This window comes from Ischnura elegans, chromosome 1 (assembly GCF_921293095.1).
Source record: "Ischnura elegans chromosome 1, ioIscEleg1.1, whole genome shotgun sequence".
Taxonomy (NCBI): Eukaryota; Metazoa; Arthropoda; class Insecta; order Odonata; family Coenagrionidae; genus Ischnura; species Ischnura elegans.
In genome coordinates, this window is record NC_060246.1 from 145,958,828 (window position 1) to 145,983,852 (window position 25,025).

Below are 25,025 nucleotides of genomic sequence, written 5' to 3' on the forward strand. Positions count from 1 at the left end.
AGTCTCCAGGATAGAGGACAAAAGTGTTGCCACGAAAGGTCAACTGATGCAACCTATCCCGAGGATGGACGCTGATATTAAACCATGTAGAAGACTGAAGTGTAATCCCACTCATATTTTTCCTGTCTAAAAAAGGAATCACAGTGGAGTTCTCTAGTTAAAACCTTCCCAAGAAGACTCCTCTCCCTACCTCCCTGCAAAACCCATTTCACTTTTTTGGACCACACCCAACTACAACAAGAGGACTGTGAGGACACTGGGACTTTATTGGCAGGCCAAAGGAATCTGCTACAAGTAAGGAGCTGTCACCACCCCAAACATCCACTCTTTTTTCCACCACACTTACCATAGTGCATAAAAAAGTTCCGCCTTAAAAACAGAAATGTGTAATGCCTTTAATAAGGGTTTTCAGTCGAGCCTTCTAAGGATCTTTCATTCACTACTCGTTAAGATTGGTACAAAATGGGGGGGATTGGGATAAAAGTGGAAGATAACAATAAAGTGGGATAAAAATAATTAATCAAAAACCCAGTTTGATTGCAATCTAAAATGAATTTGAGAAAACTCAACAGCCTTCAGTCAGACTTGAGGAAAATATACCTAATTTTTGAACCACCTCTATCATTTTCTGGGTCATGAATTATAAAAACAACTTCAAGATTGGCAAAGAAAAATATGAAATGGCAAGAAATATTACCATTTAACAATTGTAAATTTATTAGGATTACATGCTTTATGCATTCAGTCACTCCTTCCACAACTTTACATGGGTTAAATTGAACATAAATTTTATGCACACAGGTTGTTGTTCCATTTCATGAAAAGAAAGAGCATTATGTGTACATTTTTTCATTGTACAAAATATAGTGTTTAATACATTATAACATATTCAATAACTTATATTTTTTCCCTTAAACACAAAAATTAATTCACTGTGTTCATGGAGTATTGCATGGAATAGTTATGAGTACTTGATTCTGACAAAGTATTGACATTATTCAGGATAAAATAAAAGGACAGAATTCTTCTTTAGACTAGCTCATCTTAAAACAGAACATTGATTTTTTTATGCAAACGTTTTAAGGATCGGGGGAAGATGATAAGGGGAAAGAAGACAAGGTTGGTACAAACTAATTGGAAGTGCTTCAATGCAACAGGAAGGAAATGCTGAAGTTGAAGGCTCCAGTCTAGACAGCAGCTCTGGAGCTAGAGGGAATTTTGAGATCATAACATTCTTTTACACCAATAGCCAGGAATACCCCAAGTAAAATCTGAACCACTTTCCATAAAACTATTATCCACCTAGAGAGCATTTACTGACAAAATAAATCACAGCCAACATGTCAAATACTAGTTACACTTTTCAACAGCAGCATAAAAAATTGCTGAGAAATGCAATTCACCGAACATGACACGGTGGGATAAAAAGAATCACTCAAGGACCCCAGTAACCCAGGGCAACAGTGCGCCGGGGCGGTACGATGATGCCATATTTTGGCTGCCATTCCGTTAAAACGTTTCTACAAGGAAAACTAGTAAGGTTATTCATTCACCGCAGTAGTAAATTGATCACATAATGCCTCTCACATCTTAGATGCTAATTTTTCGAGACAAGAGCATAACTTTCTATCCCCAAAAAGTAAAGATAGTACAAGGAGAAATTATGACAACCATCCCTACTATGCTTTATAGTTATAAAAATAACTTCCATGTACAAAAGGTAACACTTTAAAAAATTTAAAGGAAATTTCTGCTAACACCCAGACTAAGAATGCAATACTACAGCAGATAATTAAAATCCCAGAGTTATACAATGTACAATTGAGGCAGACAATATCAGTCATAAGTTCAACATTTTTGGAAGACCACATACAATTTCATCACTAAATCCGAATGAAATCACGCCATCTCAAAAAAGTATAAAAGTGTTATTTTACAAAATTATTTGATCATGTATGTAAAAAAGAGCCAGGCTAACTGGGTATACATACAGACAATATAAAAATATCACTTAAAATAGATAACATCTGACATTTAAACCTTCCTCCTAAACCACTCAATACTAATTTATTTACCATACCTACATGGTTCAGTTCGTTCTGCCTGTTAGTAAACTATGCCTTCACAATATATATTATTCTTCACTTCAAAAATGATGAAAGACTTGGTAAAGAATTAAGGATTTCATCAGGCATAATATCACAGCTGCTCAGCCAACCGAACTGTAACAATTGTAACACAAGCGACAGCCCAGACTAAAACAAATACAACCCAAGGATTTCCACGAAAAGGGGAAGAAAATCTATGGGATGGCAATGCCTCCCCATTATTTTGTCGGACAAGTTCTCTCCGAGCAGCTGCCACAAGAACAGCTGGCAGAATATACTGAACTCCAGCACCAGCAAAAGATCCAGTAACACCAACAAGAGTTCCAAGGTCTTCGGTAGCAAAAGCAACAATTGCAGGAGGAGCAACAGCTATCAGGGGCATTAAGAGCCTTCTAGCTAACCGAGTTACACCGACTTCACTAGGAGATGGAGGTAATGGCTTTGGAGGGAGAATTAAAGCTTCCAGATTCCCACGCAATGTTACGGCAATAATAGGAAAACTAGCACTTAAGGTAAAAACCGGAAATAATGCAAGAAAATAACCAACACCTGGAGGAGGAATGCCAGGCCTGGCAGCACAACCTGGAGTTTGCCAAAAATCAAGGGTATAGAGATCATGAAGGTTAGGGTAAAATGCAAACACTCCAGTCAGAGCAAGGAGGAGGTAAAATATTGCAATCAGAACATAGTCCAATGCAAATTCCCGAGCTAGTCGAGACTTATCTGCAATAGGGGTCACTAATGCAGGAATGGAATGGTGGCACATGAATGAGTAAACACATGCACCAAACAAGGCAGGGATGCCTGAGAACTGTACAGCAGGAGGAGGGGATACTTCTTGATTGTCTTTCTCCATTATTACATCTCTGACAGCATACCCCGTCATGATGGAAAAAGCTACAAGACAACAAAGTAAGCCATAATTAATCTCAAGTTCCACGCATACTGAAATACTTATATTATAAGCACTTGCAAAGTTTTCAATTGGATCGACAAAATTATACCAATTTTGTACCACCATACCAAACAGTGATGGCTTAAAAATTTTAATCTTATTTCATTACAAGCAAAAATTACCTGAACATTGGTTTAGAATACAAAACAGCAATAAATTGCTTAGCAATGCCTAATAATGACTGGGTAGAATACCTTTTTCTAAACATTCCATAGGCATGGATCATGACCTAAGTGGTGATTATAACCACAGTAATTCAAACGAGTAAAATTCATATTGCAATGCTATTTCTAAGAGCCATGAACCAAGAATACACAACTTAAAAAAAAGCTGATGGTATTGACAGATTATATATTAACCCATTTCTTCCCAATGTTGCGTGAACACAATGCAAACTTTTTGATTTTATTTCTCCGTATTTGTTGTATATACGTAGTTCATATTTTTCACATAGGTAGTTCAATGCTTTTTGGAGTGCTATGAATTTTTCTGTAGAAGAAATCTGATAACTTTTGTTTTTCCAATGACCTTTTCATTGGTAAGTCATTATTTTAGGTTGTCTTCAAGTTTACATATGATGTAAAGTCTCCAGGCACTCAATGATTATACAGTAGACTTTCGTTAGTATGAACAATGTCATTACAAAGTTCTCATTATTACGAAGCAATTCATTGGTCCCGACAAAAAGGCCTATCCAATATATAGTAAAAGAAACCTTATTACCAAATTACGAACCTCAGTCCTGGTTCCGGCGGTACAAAATGAACTTTATTACGAAGTTCCACAAAAAAGCAACAGCATTTAGGTGGATATTCACTACACTACATTATAATATTTGCAATACATTTAAGTTCTCTTCTTGCACTAAGCCCAAGAGCGTCAATTTTGGTTCTTTCTTCAATAGGAGATACTTCAATTGCACGCAACATCATATAATAAACTTCATTCCTGGGGAATTATGGTGACCCGTTCATTAACGCTCATGCATTCGACGTACAGTTAGTCCTCTTCCTAAGCACATTGGATTTATGAACTTTCAGAGATACGAACATTTGAAAAATTCAAGCGTGCCCAAAATTTCAAATTTGGTGCCTTTGGTGTTAGCTGATGCGACATGACGTGGCGTAGAGGAACTCGCACTTTGGGCATGATCTGAACAAAGAACATATTATTTAATACGGTTTGAAGTCGGGAACTGTTAAGGGTTTCGGACATTCTTCCTTCCTGCGGACGCGATTTTTTATGGCATCGGCAAAGGTGCATGCTAGATCAGTTCATCACAATTGTGAGTCAATGCACAAATGTGATGCAGTGTTGCATTCTGCAGGATAACCACTATCCTCTATGCCTTGTTCAGGTTTACCAACTAACGAGCAAGGTCTCGGAATGCATCTTCTTTGGTTATTAATGACTTGCGCATAATTTAATAGCATATATTATACTCATGACTCTGAAGATTGTTATTGCAGGAGATAGAAGAGACAAGAAATTTTTACAAAGTATGTTTTTTTATCTTTTGACGATTCCTAAAAGAAACATTCATACGAATTTCGTTAATACAAACCTCCGGTTTTTCGGTCCTGTGAGCTTTGTCATGACGAGAGTCAACTGTACCTCTCTGAAAATGCAATAATGGATTTGTTTCCTAGGCCATTGCAACAAATTGGGAGAATTTGACACAGTGGCTTTCAAAATATTTAAGAATAAATGAAGTATTGAATTCATGCAACATTGGGAGGACTCCAGTTATCCAGGGCAACGGAGTGCCACGGCGGTAAGATGATTCCATATTTTGGCCACCATTCTGTTAAAACGTTTCTATGAGGAAAACCAGTAAGATTTTGTTTTAAGTTGTGGTGTATAATATCTTCCTTAGGAAGAATTTTCTGCTTATGGAGGAGCATCTGAAAAAAACTAATACCTCTTTCAGATTAAGGGAAAGGGTAGGAGTTAGCCTGGCAAAAGTTATTGAAGTTCAAAGAAATCACTTATTGTACTTTGAATGTTTTTTTCAAATTATGTTCTACTGATTTTTTTGTCGAAAATGGGATTTTTCCCAATTATGACTGAAGGTTCCTTTGTAGTGTGAGATAAAACAGAATCGCAAGTTGCCCTCTTTGCACTCTAAAGGAACTGTCCAAAGGAAAGTAAGGTTCTTTTGATTATATGATCAACAAAAAGAATGCAATATTCTTTGAGTTGGCATGATAATTCATAAATAACTGTATGAACAAATTTCGGTTAGACATTGGACCCATTTGTAAATTTGAAGTTTCAACTGGATCAACTATTAGTCAGGTATATTTTCGTTCAGAAATAACGTTACGTTTCCCAAAGAAAAAAGCAAAGGAACAACTACCCAAATATTAGGGATAGGAAAATTTCGCTCTTGCGAATTTAGACAAAAAGTATCCTCATAGTGGTAAGTAGTTACAAAATACCCCAAACTGACTGGGGGAATGACTTTTGAACTCACGAAATGTCACGAATTGTCCCCCAAAACGTAAATTTTCATTTTTTTTGGGAAAAATTGTTGAAACTATCATTTCAAACGCAAGAAAAAACATTACATTACACAGAATGTTTTCAATTCGATTAAAATGAACACAAGTGAAAGTATTCCTTAGGTATGTGGAGAGTGCAGTTCCTTGTAGCATAACTTATGTTATGATACAATCACGGGAGGATGGAATCATGTGTTTTTGATTTGCGGCGTCACAAGGCAATAGATGGCAATCTACCATCCTTACTCTGAGGGTATAACCATCTATTTGCTCTCCGAGTCGAACAACAGAAAATCAATACATGCATTTTTTTCTTATCAACATCACAAATTAAATATTACTTTATTAGAGGAATCTGAAGTCCGCCACTAGAACTGTTGTCGCTCCGTGCGCATTGAAATCAGATTTCAGCAGTCAATCCCGAATAGAACTGTCTGCTAGCCTGATGAATGCAGCCATGGACTGTGCATGCATGTATAACTGCTGTTTGCATCTCTCTGCCTTTCAGTCATATCCATCAAATTACTGTTTTTCCACGGGCAATTGTTAAGTAGCCTTGTTTTGTTGCTGGTATCTCAGACGTTCCAGTTATTTTGATGAGTTATTGTAATGCCGAATGCAAAATTAAGTGCAAGAGACAGGGCTTTTCAGTATCAAAAAGATGGATTTTATTGTATTGATAAAGGCATGGTAATGTGCAAATTCTGCAATTGTCAGGTAGCTTGGGAAAGGAAAGATTTGATTGAAAAGCATTAGAAATCTTCGAAGCATCTAACTGCTGCAAAATTTGGTAAAGATAGAAATTCTTTAAAGTTACAAACATCAATCTCTTCCTGCATCAACAGTGCTGCTAAGAAAAAAACAATTGCTCAACATTTTGGAAAGAGGATAGTAGAAACATTTCTCAAAGCTGACATTCCTCTCCACAAATTGGAAAATGAGCACATGAAGTCATTTTTGAATGAACTTGTTGAGGGTAAGTACACGAGTACAGTAGCTTTATGTACGTTGAGTAAGAGCATTCCATTCCTTCCCATAGTAATAGGAAAACTAATGTTTTATAAATCACCGATAATAATTTTACCTTGCTACAGGTGCTAGTGACATTCCCTACATTCGCCAACTAAGGGACAAATATATTCCTGATCTAAAACTACATACAAAGAGAGGCCGACATGAAGACTCGACTCAAGGACAAGCAGGTGATAGTTTGTTGTGAAAAACAACAGACAGGAGAGGAAAATGTGTTTTTGTGATCTTGCTGAAAATTACTGATCTTCGTGATAGTGCCTTGGACATTGTAGTTGGTGATATGTGTTCTTTGGAAACTGCTAATTCAAAAACATGTTCAAGAGCAATTTTAGACACACTGAAGAAGTATGAAATACCACTTGATGATGTAACAGCATTAGTGCCTGACTCTGCTCGTTACATGATAAAATGTTTTCATACAATGGAGGATTTGTTATCAGACGATGTTCTGATCATTCAGTGCTGGGCCCATAAACTTACTTTAACACTGTATATTCTTGGTAAACATCAGCATATTTTGCAGCTAGCAGTATCCAAAGTGAATATGGCATCCCAAAACACACGAAAAAGGAAGCACCTTTATAGAAAATATTGGGATACAACCTACCCTAGTCAGCAAGTGCCACTATTTCCTCAGCCAGTTTTAAGCAGGTGGTGCTCCTGGTATGAATCAGTAGCATATCTTGCAACACATGCAAAGGACATTGTAGGGTTTATGCGCAGCGAGGACATAACAAGTGACAATGCTGGAGTTGATTTCCCCATAGTATTTCAGAAGAAGACTTGGAAGCAATCCAAATACAGGCTGTGTTCATCACAGATTACGGAAAATACATTGTTGAATTGATCACATTTCTGGAAGGACACTCACAGCCAGCTGCACATATTCTAGCTGGGCAGCTAAGGAGAATTCAGCAAGCACTTGAACTCGTTGCACGAGGGAGTTACGGGAGCAATGTTACAAAACTACTAAAGGATTGCGGAAGGTTCGTTAGTAGGGGCAAAATGAGTGTAGTTCTGTCCGGTGCAGCTTCCCATGCTGTAGCCAAGCTACTGGAGTTGCGGGCTAATGATCCTGCTAAACAGTTTTATAAGTATAAGAATGTATTTGACCCTGCTGAAATGGTACAAATGATAATCACTGAAGAACGTGTGCAGAACATGAAGAAAATAAGTTCCTGTTCCAAACTGGATGATATTGATGTAATGCAAGGCTACAAGGAACTGAAATCTTTCGTGAAAAATCTTGTAACTGGAATGCTAAAGGTAGATATTGCAGCAGTATTGCTGAGGATGTCATTAACATTTCCAAAATTTAATGAAGCTGTGTTGAAATCGATTTGGATTCCTTGTGCAAAGGTAGACAGTGAACAATTCTTTTCTACATACACAATAGTGTTGGGTGATCAGTTTCATTATTGATCTCCAGAGAATCTAGAACTCTTTAGTGAAGTATACTTTTAAGGTTGAAGCAAACAAAATCTAGTAGATCACGGACTGTAAGTATGCAAAATGTTGAGTGGCATTGATTCACAGTGATCCTGGTGGCTGCATTTGACTCTAGAGTGTTACCTATGTGATCCAGTGGGATTTGTAAAAGAAGTAATTTATATTGTAATTTGCACATAGGAAAGAATTAAAGCTTACTAACCATGCCAAGCACTGTGCAATTTTAATACATATTATGTTCCCCATGACAATATCGACAGGTATAACAACTTACTTTTCAACTTAGCTCCACTTTTTATGTTCCACCACTGAGGTGATTGTCTTCAGTCATAATATAGCTACAAGAGAAGTGTCACATAACCAAGATATATTTATGGTATTTAACTATGGTATTAACTATGGTATTGACCCTTTTCTAAGTAATAAAAAACTCCACGACGAAGATGCTGAGTTTGTAGCAGCCAGACAATTAGTGTGTGCCAAAAGTGCAATATTCATTTACATACTGATTGCTCTTCTAAATCTCATGAATAGGGAAAAGTTTAATTAGTATTTTGGATAAATTATATACATGGGTTATAATAAAAAAGAATTTGCAAAAATAGAAGTTTCGAAAAAAAGACATAACAGCTCAATTTGATCCGCGGAACTCCCAATGTTGCATATGCACCCATGCCACGCTATAGCGCAAGGGATGCGTTCCTTGGGGTCTTTGCACTATACGAATTTGCATTATACGAGAGCATTTTAATATTGGGAAGATAGGGATGCATTCCTGGTAGCATAGGTGTTGGGTATCTAATTTCCTCAAACCATATACAGTAGAATCCTGATTTAAGGTTTTTCAGGGGGGACAAAATTTAAAACACTAAATGCGGAAAAACACTAAATGAGGACCTGCCATTTTTTTCAGGTTTTAGGGTCTGTAATGATTGGAATGGCTTTTTATGAATAAAAAATATTATCTTAAGTAACTAAAAGGTGCTGAATGCAGCAAAAAATTCTTTAATGAAATGTTCTCTGCCCTATGAAGGTTGGATAATACTTTTCAGGAATCAGCTAAAAAAATGGGTAGTAAAAATAAGTAATGAGAGGATGACAATTGTTTTAATGAAATATTTTAGGAAAATTCTAATAAACATCAACTTAAAAGCATTCCCACACGGATTATTATTATGGACATTATGATTCCATTTTTATGCATATTTCAGTGGTCTCGATGAAATTTAGAATTTTTTCTGTAACAGTGACATGTAGGTGACTATAGCATATCTAATATAATAAGAAAAGGTGTAAGTAGGTACTCGAAAAATCATGAGGAATGAGTGAAATAAAGGGACAGCAGAAGATCGCTAATCCCGAATATCTAGTAAAAGGGAGGTTTTCTGTAATTTTGCCGACTTAACGTTTTCTATTGCCTCGGCGAAACAAGGGATATGTGAGCCATTAAAAAGCCTCCTATGCGCACATTTTGGATTTCGAGGTCATCCAAAAAAGTAGAATCTTATTTCTAGTATGCATACAAATCGATGGTGATTCAACTCGATGATAACACCAGATTCGTTGTCATATATCCGCGGCCTTATGCAGGTCGAATGGAGCCGGGAGCAGTTGCTTACGCGGCGCGCTGATCACCTTGACTCCGACTCGCCTTGTTTCTCGGCAGCTTTTAATAAAATTTGGTTGGACCTTGAATAACGATTAGCTAAACTCTGTTAAGTGAAAAGGTTTAATCTTCAACAGAACTGGATTTCATCCGAAAAATTTTCAGTGCCTCTGGAGTTCGGCAATTTCGTCAGGGTTATGATGTCGAAGTCAACCACCAAAGGATACCTGCCGGATTTTCGTATTTTCCGCGCTCATCTATTCTACCGTGAGTATGAGGTGATTTTTTTTCCAGCATGAGCGATTTATTTAGAGTCATGGACCGTGATAGTTCGTCAAAACTCAGATTGTCATTCTCTTTTGATATTAATTAGCACCAGATAAATATTTTTGAATCGACAGCGATATCAACCAGCCGCATGTCGATAAATTGGCTCCGGGATATCTAAATTACGATGTAAAATAATGTTGTTCCGTAGGGAAAGAATGCCCTCACTCACGGTCATGACAGGGTAAACACTTCCTCTGTTCTTTCGCTGTTCCTCCGTGGAAACTGACCTTGGAATGGATTATAGAAAGAATCTTCTAGTGAACTGCGCAATTGATATTGGACCTCCTCTTTTGAAAAGAGAAAGTAGCCGACTGAAAAAATATTGGGCTAATAATCGACTGCCCGTAGGTAGTAGAGTTGAAAGGGGCATAAGCCATCAATTGAAAACATAACGAGAAAACCATTATTGTAGCGGCCCTCGGAGGATAACTCGTGTCATCAGTCGTCACGTATCATCGAAGTTCACGAAGTGAAGGATAAAGTAGTTAGAGGTTATTAAGGAATGAATTTGCTCCATTAGATCGGATCTGATACAAAATCGGGCAAAAAAATCTTGAGCGGGACAAATTTTTACGACCATAAATGCGGAAAAATGCAAAATGCGGAAACACTAAATACGGATAATTTTTACATTGTCCTAATAGGGAATGAATCGGGACCCAAAAAAATAAACGCTAAATGCGGAAAAACGTTAAATGCGAAGACGTTAAATCCGGATCCGACTGTACATATATTCCCATAAATAGCTGTAGAATAACTTATTTATATAAATGTTTATTGTTTAAAATGTCTTTAAAGATAGTAGGCACGCATTCAAAGACTTCTATTCATATTTTTTTAAATTCATACATGCTTTTGAAATTCCCTCCTGCCGTGCGGGTGGGCTAACATCTGCTTCCTCAAAGGTTTGTAATGCATTGTCGACAGTTGAAGATTTATCAAACCTGTCTAAAAACAATTATTGTGTCACCTAGGCCCGTTTGTCGCTCATCGAAATGACAGGCAAATGCTACTTCGAATGCCATTCTATAGCTAGCGGAGTTTATGAATGATAAATCATTTAAATTTGGAGTCCTCCGAGGCACTAGCAGAAGAAGTTTTCATTATAAGTATGTGTTTTTCGGGGTTTTGGTGTTTTCTCTATGCAGTGAATTTGAGTTATCGTTATTTTGTAACTTCCTTTGTATTTCATTTTTTTTAGCCATATAGCTCTGTTGCATCTTGGTATGGATGCTGTTGCGGTTGCTTTAAAATTGTATCCAATTTTAAATTTATGGGCGAGGGTGGATGTAAGTGCGCCCAATGACTCGGCACCTTTCCTCCCACTCCACATTCCACCTACCCCATTCCTTGCTTGCCCATACCGCTGTATCAGCTATTCCCTCAACCCTTCTACCTAAACACCGAGGAATTGCGAACGCATACGCAGCAGTAAAACGCATACGCAGCAGTAAAACGCAACTCTGTCTCCTGGTAGCCTATGCATGAGGTGACGAGGAGGCAACAAATAGGGAATGGCCAACGAGGAGTCACAAGGTGACGCCGAGCGGCTGTGGAGCGTGCTCGGGAACGAGTGGAAGAGTCTGGGTGTGGAGAGTGTATTTGAATGGTCGAATAAAGCGAGAGTTGTGAACCTTGTGTTGGCGTCTTAATTAGTTCCCTGATGACCCCTCGATGGACCCTGCTGATCTAGAGACTTACATATTCTGCTTTTTAAGAGTGCTTCCCGGACTCATCGAGAGCTTTCTTCGCCAGTTCGTGATCTTTTTAGTGGCGATAACATGGCTTTAATCGTATTACTAATGCTCCATGTAAGGCCTGGTTTTGAAAATTACACATCTGTGGCTTTGTGATCACGGATACAGAAAAGTGGTTTGCACGGATGCTTCAAAAGCAATGCTCGACATTGGAAAATATTCACTATCATGCACCACACCACGGAGTTGCGTTTTGAACAAGTTGCTCGGGTTGCAACTGCCGCAGGTCGTGAATCCGTGATCACAGAGTGCGGGCGTGCACTGCAAAGCTTGGAAAACAGAAACACGGAACTCCCGTGAATGCAGCTGGCGCGAGATCACTTCTGTTTTATGAAGGGGATTCTAACAGAAGTAATAAGCCCAGTGTATCCTCGCATTTATGCAGTAATTCCCTCTATTTGGCGTCCGATTTAATTTTTTTTAAATAAAAATCGCAGAAAAAACTGAGCAAGAGTGAAAATCATGCTCAGATAATCCACAACCCGGATAAACAGCAGACGGATATTCAGGAGTCTTCTGTAGCTTTAAGAGTTATTTTACCCTCTTTTACCAATGCCCATGAATATTACAATAGGATGTCATCCTCTAGGCCATGGCAAAAATAAGCTTCAAAGTGGAAAAAGAGATCTGAAAACAGCATCAAAAATAATGATCAATCACAAAGTGTGTCATTAGAGATATTTAGCACCTTTCTTTCCAGTTGTTTTGAACAAATATCCTTCCTTTAAAAGAACTTCAATGGTCTATATTTCATCCTTGATTCAAGCCCAACTATGTCAATGACCTATTTTACCAATATACCTCCCAAATTTTTAGATGACTAAAATATATTCTCAATCATTTTATCAAGTTCAAATACAGTTCATGGTCAGAAGTTTTCCTCGTAAGTGCAATACAGTCAGACTAGATAGGTTTTCTTGAGCCAACTTACTCATTGTCTTTCAATGAACTTGTCGCTCAGATCATTTGCCTTTATATAAACCAACCAGGGGCCATATTCTGTATCTCCAAACCGATCAGTGCAGTACCAATTCGTCGGGTGGGATGTCACACCGACTCGTGCAATTCTGTATGCAGGCATGGACAAGAAAATGGGAGATCATCGGTAGCCGTACCAACTCCAAAACGGTGTCAGTACTGCTACCGACCACCGACTAGTGGGTTTCGTGAATTCCCCCGTGCACATTGTATGTATCATTTTGTTTTTCCTTCATCAACCAGTAAATATGAGGTTTGCCGCAATGTTATATCTTTCTCAACCTTTGAATAGGCCATAATAATTGCAACTGTATCATCAACTATAGTTTACCTTTACATATATATTGGTTGATAAACGTGAGGTTTGCCTCCATGCTATGACTTTCTCCCATTTATGTTATCACTTTCACTCACTTGGAATAGGAAACTTTATTTCACTTCATCATCATTTATTTACTCTCTAATTGACATAAAAAAGATATTTTTGACTAAATATGAGTTTTGCCACAGTGTTATCACTTTCTCTCACTATGAATAGGACTCTATATTTCACTCAATCATCATTTGGCGATTCTCCCAACATAAAAATAAAATATTTTTTGTTTAAATATGAGGTTTGCCTTAATTTTATCACATTCGCTCACTCTGAACAGGCTCAGAACTCTGAACAGAATATTTCACTGTAAATTAAGTTGTTGATTCCCTTGGCATAAAAAAACATTTATAATTACATAGGAAGTTTGCTGTAAATATGCTATCACTTTCTCTCATTTGGAATAGGCAACTTTATTTCATTTTATCGTCAGCTGTTGATTTCCCTTGATGATAAAAGAAGATATTTGTAAATAAATATGAGGTTTGCCAGAATATTATCATTTTATCTCACTTGGAATGCGCAACTTACATATATTTCACCTAATCTCAATTTCTCAACTCCCTCGTCATTACACTTCTTTTAAATACTCCCAGCTCCATATTTTTATAACAATTTCCTTCCTTGTTCCTCTAAAATAACATTTACATTTGCTTTTTAATCCTACCTTCACATTCCATGGTATGTGACAGTCGTCTGCAATGGTGCCAATGGCATAACCATCCGTTGATTCAGACGGAACTTACTTAATGACAACTATATTACCAAATCGTGAATAAATAGCAATATCCGTTGCCAATATTTGAAAAAAGAAAATATGATCTCAAGGATAATTTCAGTAATTCATTCCAGCAACAACAATCTCGATCACATGCAAACTATATTTCGATGTTTTGATATTGTTTCCTTCGCTTCTGTGGGCAGAGCACTACTACCACACATTACATAAGCATTGTTAACAAGTTACCCAATATCGATTATCTCAATCTAAAAATAAGTCGTGATTTCCACAATTAAAAACATTTAAAACAACGACACAAACTGCATACCAATGAGACTTCACTTGTTTCTACCTTTCTTTCATTGGTGGTGACATGTCACATGACTTCAGATATATTCAGTTTTTCCCTGTTTGTGAAGGAGGGTGAACCATACCGACTGCTTTGAAACTGATCGGTGCAGTACCGACAAAATACAGAATACGGCCCTCGGTTTATTTTTCACTTTCCAGTAAGTTTATTGGTTTTTCTTGTATGATGTGAGTCGAGATGTGGGGAAAGTTCTTACTGCTAGTAAAATTATTGAAACAATTCTATTATTACATTTAACCCAGTGAAATTATTGCAATTCCTAGTTCGTAATAATGCTCATAATAATTATTGATATTCCCGAAAATTTCCTAATAATGTTTTTTCCTCTATTTATTGGATAGGCCTTTTCGTCAGGACCAACATTGCTTCGTAATAACGAGAACTTCGTAATAACGCAGTTTGTATGAATGAGTGTCTACTGTATCCTCTTATTGTAAATCATACCTGTTGAATTCATACTTGTATAGAGCATGCTGAAATTGAATTGCTCCTCAAATGTCAAATTTATATTAGTAGTCACAAACAAATGCAAAAATATGACCTATAGATATTCATTTCATAAAAAATCATGTAATTAAGAAAACTATAACCTACCAATCCACCGCATCAATGTTGATATTATTTGCAAATACTTCGTCTTTTGGACATTGAAAAATGCAAATGGTCCAAACAGCATGATAAATACTCCCTGCAAATAGACCAGTAACGTATTATCATTTAAAGTGATCAGAGAATTCCACTTTCCACCGGTAAATTAATGAATTACAGAGGTGAAATGGACTCAGAAATTACCAAATAAATACGATAGGCATCCTTTCTTGAGAATTTGGACCCTTCCCAGCAAAGTATGTCTTCTGGCAGTGTTGAATTGCACGGATTCTCGGGGGGTAAATATGAGCTGGAATTTTAAAAACAGACATGTAGCAAGCAACAAAATCCATATAAAGAATAATAGCAATATTTCACTAACAGACCTAGCAAGATAAGATGATGAAATTGACTCCCTAATCATTTTAATCCTTCCTAGTAACACCACGTGGAGGATGGAAAAATATTCTTTTCCTAGTAACCAAATACCGATAAGGTCCGTACTTGGTCACGATACCATTCAGCATAATTGTCTCATATAATTTGAGATGTCTGTGTTTTTTTTTTTATCAACACTCGGAGCCATTAACACCATTCCTCATACCCAACAGTGCCCGCAGGCAGTCAGTTTGACCGCTAAGTGTCTTCTATTGTTGTGGCAGTGTGAGTGAATAATTACTTTTGTCATACCTATTTTGAAATATGATTATTTTAATTTTAACTCAAATATACATTTTCAAATAATACCTAAATAAAATTTCTAAATAATGTAATTTTTCAACTTGAACATAAACTTTGGCGGGTAAACTCCGAGGTATTCTAGGATATAACTGCACACCAGTAAAAAAAATAACTTACACAAACATGCCGAAAAAAGTTGTGAATTCAATCTGCTAATGTGACTGCTGCTCATAATGCTATAAAAAATTCAATTTCAAAGGAAACAAATAATAAACAAAACATTAATGAGACAGTCAAAATGATTGATCTGAAGCTTATAGGTATACTATTAGCAATTATTTCACAGTTCATGCAGCCGATAATATCTAAAAATTTTTGATCTGTGGTCGGAGGACAAAATTCATAAAAAGTCACGAAATATTAGCAATTTTTAGCAATCACTTAGGAAGAGGGGACCATTTGAAAATCAAAAACGGGCTAAGTGTCAGCTCAGGTGCTTCTAGTGTTAAGAAAATTTTTCACTAAGCACTTACATTTTTATTTCTTGTTAATTTTTACTATAAACCAGTCTTAATGGCTGTCATGGAAAAGTGTAATAAAAGAAATATAAGCCAAAACTTCCATCATAAATTACAGCAACCATGAGTAAGGAAACAGACACTAACTATAATAGCTTCGATATTCAGTGGTACAGTCCTTGAGACATGAATCTCACTAAGCATGAGCTGAAAATTTTGTAAGGCCTGAATTGGCAATGCCACTGAACTGCGCCTCTGCATTGGAGATAAACGTACCCTCATTGTTAGGAGGGAGAAAGCCTTTTCTTCAGTGCGGCCGAAAATGAGTAAGAGGCTCATCGAGGAAGAGAATTTGACCAGCAAAGTGATTTATATGACTGGAAGAACAGGTATTTCGGCCTCTGTAAGTGATTGTGAATTGCAACACAGAGTTAAGAAGTATGTATTTAAATTGCAGACTAATCAAATTGATATGACTTTGCGGTTTCCTGTAGTGAGGGGCATGCTATGGAAGAGAGAGAGACTGCTGTGACTGGCTTAGCAGAGAGTTTTTGTGCCTTCTTTCCTTCAGATGCTCTATGCTGGTTAACTCTCATTAAAGAATACGCATCACTTACTCTGTAAATTTGTTGACATCCTGTATGTAATGTCCACACACAAACATTATTTTTGGGAAGGGAGAAAGCAGTAATTTGCCTACATAAATTACAAAACAAATCTGCATATGTATAATCAGTTCTTGGTATTACTTATTTCTCACGGCAGGAATCATTGTTGCCACTCCATCTCCATTTAACTATCTCCAAACTACATATTTATTTAATCTCCATACTAACCCACCTGAATCCTCTGAAATCCAGCCTTCGCCTCAATCATCAGAAATCTCACTGGAAAATGAAAATGATTCAATGTGCTTAGCCCTCAGCCTTTGCTCAACCTTTTTGTCTCCTCCATGAAAGGCAAAGCATAGCACTCATTCATCCTACATATCCACAATTGAGGGGGCATTTCAAAGGATTCAAAACGATATACCTTATGGTAGCAAGAAAATGGAGTTCTAATGGTATTCTGACATATCCTACCAAGTAATATCCACAAAAAATGCTTTCTGCAGAAGAAATGACAGATATAGAATACTTATATCAACTCTGTTAAGTAATTCTCTCAGTTGGAAGCCAAAACACGTGCAACACCCAGTCATAAAAAATTACTTAGCTGGCTTAAGTCCCTCCCTCGCAAAGCAGAGGGTTTACTGTTCTCCAATGCAAAGGAGTGGTCCAACAGCATTGTTGATTAGGCATCAAATCTGGTCTTACAAAATTTTCGGCTGATATTTGGTAAGACTTTTGTGCATGGGACTGTACATATGTAATTCATTTCAATCAACCATAAAAGTGAAAATACAAGAAATAAGACTTAAGGTATTACTATATAGAATGAAAAAGATGAAAATTTAGGGAAGGGCGGAATTAATTTAAAAGGAAGAGTTAATATCAGCTGTAATGTAACTAGATACAAGTTGGTGTGTTGAAAAGCCTAGTAAATGGAATTTGTGCATATTCAGACGGTCACTGAAATTTCTAAACATAAAAAATAAATAAATTAGATTTCCTGAACCATACAAATTTCAGAGAACACACAACTGAGCAAGAAAATTTCTCTCTAATCTATTTCGAAGTGTAATTACATGAAGAATTTGACTTTCATGTCCAAATGAGCTCTCTGTTCCTACCAAAATAAATACAGATGTCTTTTGACTTTGGCAATAATACACACATTTGGCTTTTGGATCACAAAATACAAGAGCATGGAATTCAAAACAAACAACAGCGCAGGAAATGTATGCGGAATATTATTTCTTATATTAGTAAAGAACTAGACTCACCAAGTTACATCAGCAACAGACTGAGCTACAGCTGAACAATATATCGCGAGATCACCATACAGATACACAATGATACAAAGATAAAACAGAATTTGTCCCACTGAAAATATAATTAGAAATAAATTAACACCCTCAAGAGCAAAAGGGAAAACAAAACTACACCTCAGCCACTGAAGGCAATTTAGCCATAGTACTCTGATAATAAAAGAAATCTTAATTATTTAAATTATCAACACAGTAGTCCTATTTCAATCAGATTATGGATAGAAAACATTTGATGGCTGATAAAATTATGCTTTAATGAATTGGACTGATTAATCAATATATTTTCAATTAGATAAATTGAATTCACAGACAGATACTGCTGCTTAAAGTACTCGTTCGCTTACAATATGACATCCTAAGCATGCAAGGCATAGAAGGATATTCAGCTCTCCTTTTCATTAAAAAATATTTATTCACCATAAATTAACCCCTGTCAGGCAAATAGTTTCTCATCTATGGAATTTCGAGGCTAAGGGAAATTCTCTGGTAGTCCACCAGATTCTGGCAGTCAGTACACTGAAATATTATTATATCACAGGGTGGCCAAAGCATTAAAACTAGGGGACAATGGCTCAAAATATTTATTTGAAATGAAACAATCAAGAATAATAAGACTTAAAAACAAGTGAGAATACATACAGTTAATATGAGCAGACATTGCATCAAATCTACCACTACCATTGAACTAAAGAAACAAAAGAAAGCATATTAGCTTTGCAGACTCACCTCTATTCAGTAGAACAGATGCCATCTGACCCTATAAATACAAAAACTAATTAATGTTACCTCATAATCCAAGTTAAATAATACTGGAATATAATACCAAGCAAATTATAATAATTACAGAAATAGGAGAGGGTCAGATAAGAGAAAGCAGTGGAAAAAACATTTGAAATTGACTGCAAGAGGAAGTTAAAGAAATAGATGGGATGATAGCGGAAGTTTTAGTCCTCATAGAAGAAAGAGGAATGAATGCACAAGAGGTTATATGCATAGTGTTTGTGATGGGTGAAGTGCATAATAGAGATGTATACAGCACATGGATTAGCAGAAGTTGCCAACAGGATTTTGAGGAACTAATTCATGTGAAGGAGCACCAGCTGTTTCAGCCATTAGAGACAAGAGAGAATTCCATGGAAATCTTAAGACTGAAAATGAAGACTAAATGAGGAGATGGAAGGAAAATCCAAGAGCTATGAGATAGACAGCATTGACCTAAAAATCAACAAAGATTAAAAGTAGAAGAGGATAATTTGAGCCTTAATTTTTAAATAAGAATTGGATGTACTACCAGAAAGGAAAATTAATGCTAAAGCAAATTAAAGATACACCTAAAAATGCCTGAGAGATGACTTTTAACCAGATTTACTTCCGTCGAATCTCACAGGTGATGTGCCAAAGGATTGAGAAGATCATTTTTCTTGTTCCCAAAATGAGAAATGAGCAATTTCCAGGGCCATAACAATGGCAAAATGTGTTGAAGATGTTGACAATGATCAGCCACATGAAATGAGAATTGAGCAGGAGAGTCCCTGGATGAAGACCAATTCTAATTCATAAAATACAAAGGAACAAGAAAAACAGTAATGACTTATTTGGTGCTCATACAGGAGGGAATGGAGGAAAACATAGTGTTCATTGTAGTTATGAACTTAAGAGTAAGTTGCCTGAAGAATTCTGAACAAACTTGAAGAGCTTTACAATGGCAGGCAAATTATGAAAGATTTCAGGCTTTACTGGCAGATTACTTGAATAAATTCTTCTTAGGTATAAAATGTTTTAAAATCCTATCATTAAAGGGCAGCACTGATTAACCGAAAGACTTCACCAATTCACAATCACCCAGTTGATTCAGAAACGCACATATACCCAGAAAGTCAGAACAGTGACATCTTATCTCAGACGTGATGATTCTAGAAAAGAATTCTAGCAAAAAATTGGCCAAATTTTGCATTTTTTGATTTGCCAATGGCATGGACAAATCAACTCAAAGAATTCACTGCAGCAGTAGCCAAGATGACGAGGCCAACATAAAACTAATTTAAAAAAGCTTAGAAGAGAGGTAAGATTTATCACACAATGCAGTAACAGCAGTGGAAGAAGCAAGATAAAAATGGCAGACAAGACCAGGCAGTAATTTCACTCCACTCATCAAAATGAAATACTTTTATACTGCAGGGAAAATATGCATTCCAGCACATATACTGTGCTACACAAAGTCACATCAAAAAATTGTGTACATGCACAAGAGAATTACTTTGATGATGCTGCACAGCCTGTAATCTTAGCTTGAATAAATCACCTTAACAAAATTAATTTACATTCCTTACCAGAAAGACCTGACATGACCAGGATCTATTATCATCAGGAAAGATAATTATAGAACAAAAAAAGATTCATCAGAATTTACATTTGGAGCATACATCTCTACCAAAAAACATTTATGATGATAGAGGAGGAGGATTTAAGATTGGATGCATATGAAAGGCACAACCAGAAAGGAATGGTAAATATGAAATCGATCGCCCAGGGGAACTATGAGGAGGTCCAGAGATGAATGGGAGAAAATCCCTCATAAAATTTTAAGATGGCAATATTGCTTAACTAGCCACATAATGACATAAAGAGGACAAGAATGCAGGAGTAAAAAACCACTTTCGTGTGAAAATATCAGCTCAAAATAGAACTACATGACTAAAGCAGGAGACCTAGAATAAATCAACCATGGAGCTTTTTACCAAGAAATAATGATTAATGTAACATATCCAAGTGTTTCATTAAGTGCCAAGTCAATTGCTCTTAATCGACTACACAATAGAAAGATTTAAGAATAAATAACTGACAACACGTCTACCTTAACTGGAATGAAATGTAACCGTTAATGAAATTATGTGCAGAGGTAATGCAAATAGGTTAGGCATATTCAGAGACAGAAATAACGTGATGACTACAAAGGTGAAAGATATGACAAATGAATTATCAGATCAGAAGTTGTGTTTAAGAATGGAACAGGGAAAATATATCAGGCGGGAACTCTACTAAGAATCGGATACAGAAAAAAGAAACTATGAAATAGAGCTAATATTACAGAAAAACAATATGGAAAAGGCCCTAATTAGCTCAGGAACTTCAAGTTCTGCACTTTGGCATAGAAGATTGGCTCATCTTGGTTATGAAAACATGAAAGTGTTAGAAAAGCATATTGATGGGTTGAGAATAGAAGAAAAGGAAATTTGTACTGTGTCTGGAAGGAAAACAAAGCTGCCACACAATACTTCAAGGAATATGGCAAATCATCCATTGGAAATTAATCATATTGATGTGATGAGACCTACCATATATGTCTGAATATAGTCCCTCCTTTTTTCCAAAAATGCCCGTGGTAAAAGTAAAGGGGAGGACAATATTCAAACACATTTATTTAACTTTTCCCAAAACTGAAGCCTCAAAATTAGGTGGGGGGGACTATATTCAGAGGGGGACTATATTCGGAGAAATACGGTATTAGTCCTACATCCTATAGCGGCAAAGAATATGTCCTAATATTAGTTGATGACTTCACTCATCTTAGAGTTACATATTTGCTTGAATCAAAAGATCAAGTTTTTAAGTATTTTCAGATGTATACAGCCATGGCAACAGCTCACTTCAATTTGACATTGAGTCGACTCCATTGTGATAATGTAGGAGAGTATGTCTCAACTATGATGAAAGAATTTTCTGCTAAAAGAGGAATACAGGTGGAATATACTATGAGATACACACCATCTCAAAATGGTATAGCTGAGAGGATGAACAGGAACATAATAGACAAGGCAAGATGTATGCTGTCAGACTCTGGACTTGAAAAAAAATTCTGGTCAGAAGCAGTAATGTCAGCATTTTGTACTATAATCAGATGTCCCACGTTAGCCTTAAAAAATACCATTCCAGCAGAATTGTGGTATGGAAGAAAACATAATATCGAGAAGCTCAAAGTTTTTGGATGTATTGCTCACCTTCATATACCGAAAGAATTAAGAAAAGGAAAACATGATACCCACTCTAAAGCTTGCATAATGCTTGAATACTGTGCAAATGGATACATACTTTGGGATATCAAAACTAATAGGTTAATCAGTGGAAGAGATATTATATTTGATGAGAAAAGAACAATTAAGTCGTTAAAGAAGAATGAAGAGTGTTCAAGTACTGATCAGGAAGAAGGAAAGAATGAAGATATTGAAATGCAAAGTGAAATTTTTCAAGCAATAGAAAAAGAACTACATACAGAGGCTCAAGAAACTCCAGAGCCAATACAACTACCAAGAAGTCATAACAACAATTCACAAGAACTTGGAAGAGGAAAAAGGAAAAAGACAACACCACCATATTTGAAAGATTATGTAGAAGATATAAACACAGATGACCAAGTAGCATATGCTCAAATGGCTGAAGAGTATGTTAGTGATGTACCAGCCATATTTGAAGACGTGGAGCAGAGGAGTGATGCACCACTGCGGAAGGAAGCCATCAAGGAAGAATTATCATCATTGGAAGTAAAACTTGGACACTATGTGAACTGCCTGAAGGAAGAAAAGCTTTTGATGCAAAATGGATCTTCAAAGTGAAGAAAGATGAAAATGAAAAACTTCTAGATACAAAGCAAGATTAGTCATCAGTGGATGCGCTCAACGAAGAGGACTTTATTATAAAGAAACATATGCCCTTGTTGTTCGAAAGTCTACAGTTTGTATATTATTGTCTGTCATTGACCATAAATCAATAGTTTCAGGTCAAATGGATGGAAAGAATGCATTTCTGCGAGGTAATTTAAATGATGAAATATTCATGCTACCACCTCCAGGAGTTTATGTTAAAGGAAACTCAGTTTGCAGCTCCAGAAACCATTGTATGGACAAAAGCAAGCCCCCAAGGAATGGAATAGTTGTTTTGATAAGTATGTGCAAAGTCTTGGTTTTGTTCAGTCAAAGCATGATAGATGTCTGTATGAGTACATTAAGGAAGCTATTGTGATGTATATTCTACTTTATGTTGATGATTTGCTTATTACCTGTAGTAGTGATGTAAAATTAAGTCATGTGAAAAGAAAATTAATGGAAAAATTTAAGATGACTGATCTGGGAAATTTAAAGTAGGAATTAATATTGACATGGATGGAGCTAGTATGTACTTATCACAAAAGAAGTACATGGAAGATATGTTGAGTAGATTTAATATGTCTGATTGCAAACCAACCAAATCACCAATTGAAGAAAATTTTGTGGTACCCATTTTGAGAATGAGCCTATTATAACTGATAAACCAGTAAAGAAACTTATTGGATGTTTATTTCTAGACCTGATTTGTCTCCGAGTGTTTTATTTAGCAGGTGTCAGAAAAGACCCACTGAGGAACTTTGGAAAGGACTAAAAAGAGTTCTTAGATATATTCAAGGCACATTTGATTACATGTTATTTTTTCCAAAGAAGGATTTACGTGAATTGATAGTGTTTTGCTGATGCAGATTGGGCTGGAGATGCAGAAGACAGGAAGTCCACATCTGGTTTTGTAGTGGAAGTCTTTGGTTGCCTTTTATCATGGAGTACAAGAAAACAGTCAAATGTATCACTATCCACAACAGAAGCGGAACTTGTAGCTTTGTGTGAGGGTGCATGTGAAGCCCATTGGAAAATTGGAGTTTTAGAAGACTTGTGTATAGATGTAAAAAAGCCAGTAATCTTGTTTGGGGACAGTCGGTTCTGTATTCACTTAGTTTAAACAGAAGTACCGTAGAATGGAACATATTGGGGTGAAGTATTATTTTCTGTGTGGTCTTATTCAGAAAATGATTTTTTATTGTAAAATATGAGCCATCAAGTGATCAAAAGGCTGACATTTTAACTAAGCCACTTGGCACCATGCATGCACCACCATGCGTTTCTGCATGTCAAGGGAAAAACTAAATGTGTTACAAGAATTGCCAAATTGAGGGGGGTGTTAATATAGCAATTTGCAATATGCTGTTATAGGTTACCATGATATTTACTTACGTTTTCTTAAACAGTTTTGTATAGCTGATTGTTGTTGGAAAAAGTTAGATTGTGGTTAATATAAAGTGTATGGTGTGTTGCGTTTCTCTCCTAATTAAAACTGTTTACAATGTGAACTAAAGGACTGTAAGAATACACATTTTATCACAAACCACATACTTAAGGTGCCAAAAATGCTTCACGGTAAGTAAATAATCTTCAAAGAAATTACTTCTTGGATTGATCACAAAATAATCTATACCCCTCCACGGCAACTATGAGTGTAACACACGCAAATTGAGTCGATACATCCATTGTGCTCACTTCTGATTCTCTGATTTAGGTGAGGTACATACCATTTCAACTTGCTCCGTTATGTCGCACTGATGCAGTAGTTGGTCGCTATGCTGATCTGAAACAATAAGACAAAGAATCAATTACCATTAAGTTCAAGATCACCTCCTTATTAACTATGAACGGATCACATTAAACACACCGGAGCAAAAAAGTGGAGTTTCCTCCGAGTCATTATCATTTTCTTTACCATCTGTAGCCTGAATGGAATTGGCTCTCTCCTGCAGCCGTTTCCTTTGAAGGATTGCATTAGTTGATGCCATCGCTTCGACAACGAACGTGACGGTGACATAGCTGTATAAATGATGGTAAATTAGGATACAAACAACTTAACTCCAGCTTTAATTCATCAACACTCACCTTATAAAAGCTAAAACTACAATGACAACAGCTGCCAAAATCCATCCAGCTTTACCAAAGGCAGCAGGGAGAGTTAAAGCCCCAGTCCCAACAATTAAATTGAATATATATGCCAATCCCATCTGCAAGTAATAATAAACTTCTCTCATACCAAGGCACAGTTATCCAAGCCACATTACTCATCGACCACTACCTCTTACCCATTTCGAGTACTGTCTATCACCAGGATGGGTAGCAGACATTTTCACAGCTAGCACTACAGCGACTGATCCAATAACATCCCTTCCCACAGATATATACACTCACCATCCCTCGCTGGCTGTCATCTGCATGCAGTTGCAGGCCGGCGCCACTATCGCCATCAAATGACTAACGCTATTGCGGAAGGTTTGCTTGCGTA

At 36.6% G+C, this 25,025-nt stretch overlaps 1 protein-coding gene across 2 annotated transcripts; it reads right to left on the bottom strand.

The window, feature by feature from the left end:
- Positions 1 to 691: 691 nt before the first annotated feature.
- On the bottom strand, positions 692 to 24,958 carry LOC124171702 (transmembrane protein 104 homolog). 2 transcript variants are annotated; one of them, XM_046550972.1, is made up of 9 exons: positions 24,826 to 24,958; positions 24,626 to 24,747; positions 24,456 to 24,559; positions 24,268 to 24,323; positions 18,627 to 18,657; positions 17,856 to 17,955; positions 14,976 to 15,081; positions 14,778 to 14,871; positions 692 to 3,005 (listed from the first exon to the last, which is right to left on the bottom strand). In XM_046550972.1, exons 1-9 carry the CDS (start codon positions 24,865 to 24,867, stop codon positions 2,200 to 2,202), a joined length of 1,461 nt encoding a protein of 486 aa, XP_046406928.1. In that variant the 5' UTR covers positions 24,868 to 24,958; the 3' UTR covers positions 692 to 2,199. The 2 variants fall into 2 exon arrangements, with proteins under 2 accessions (XP_046406928.1, XP_046406919.1); XM_046550963.1 differs by having other exon boundaries at positions 24,408 to 24,559.
- Between the last annotated feature and the right edge of the window lie 67 nt (positions 24,959 to 25,025).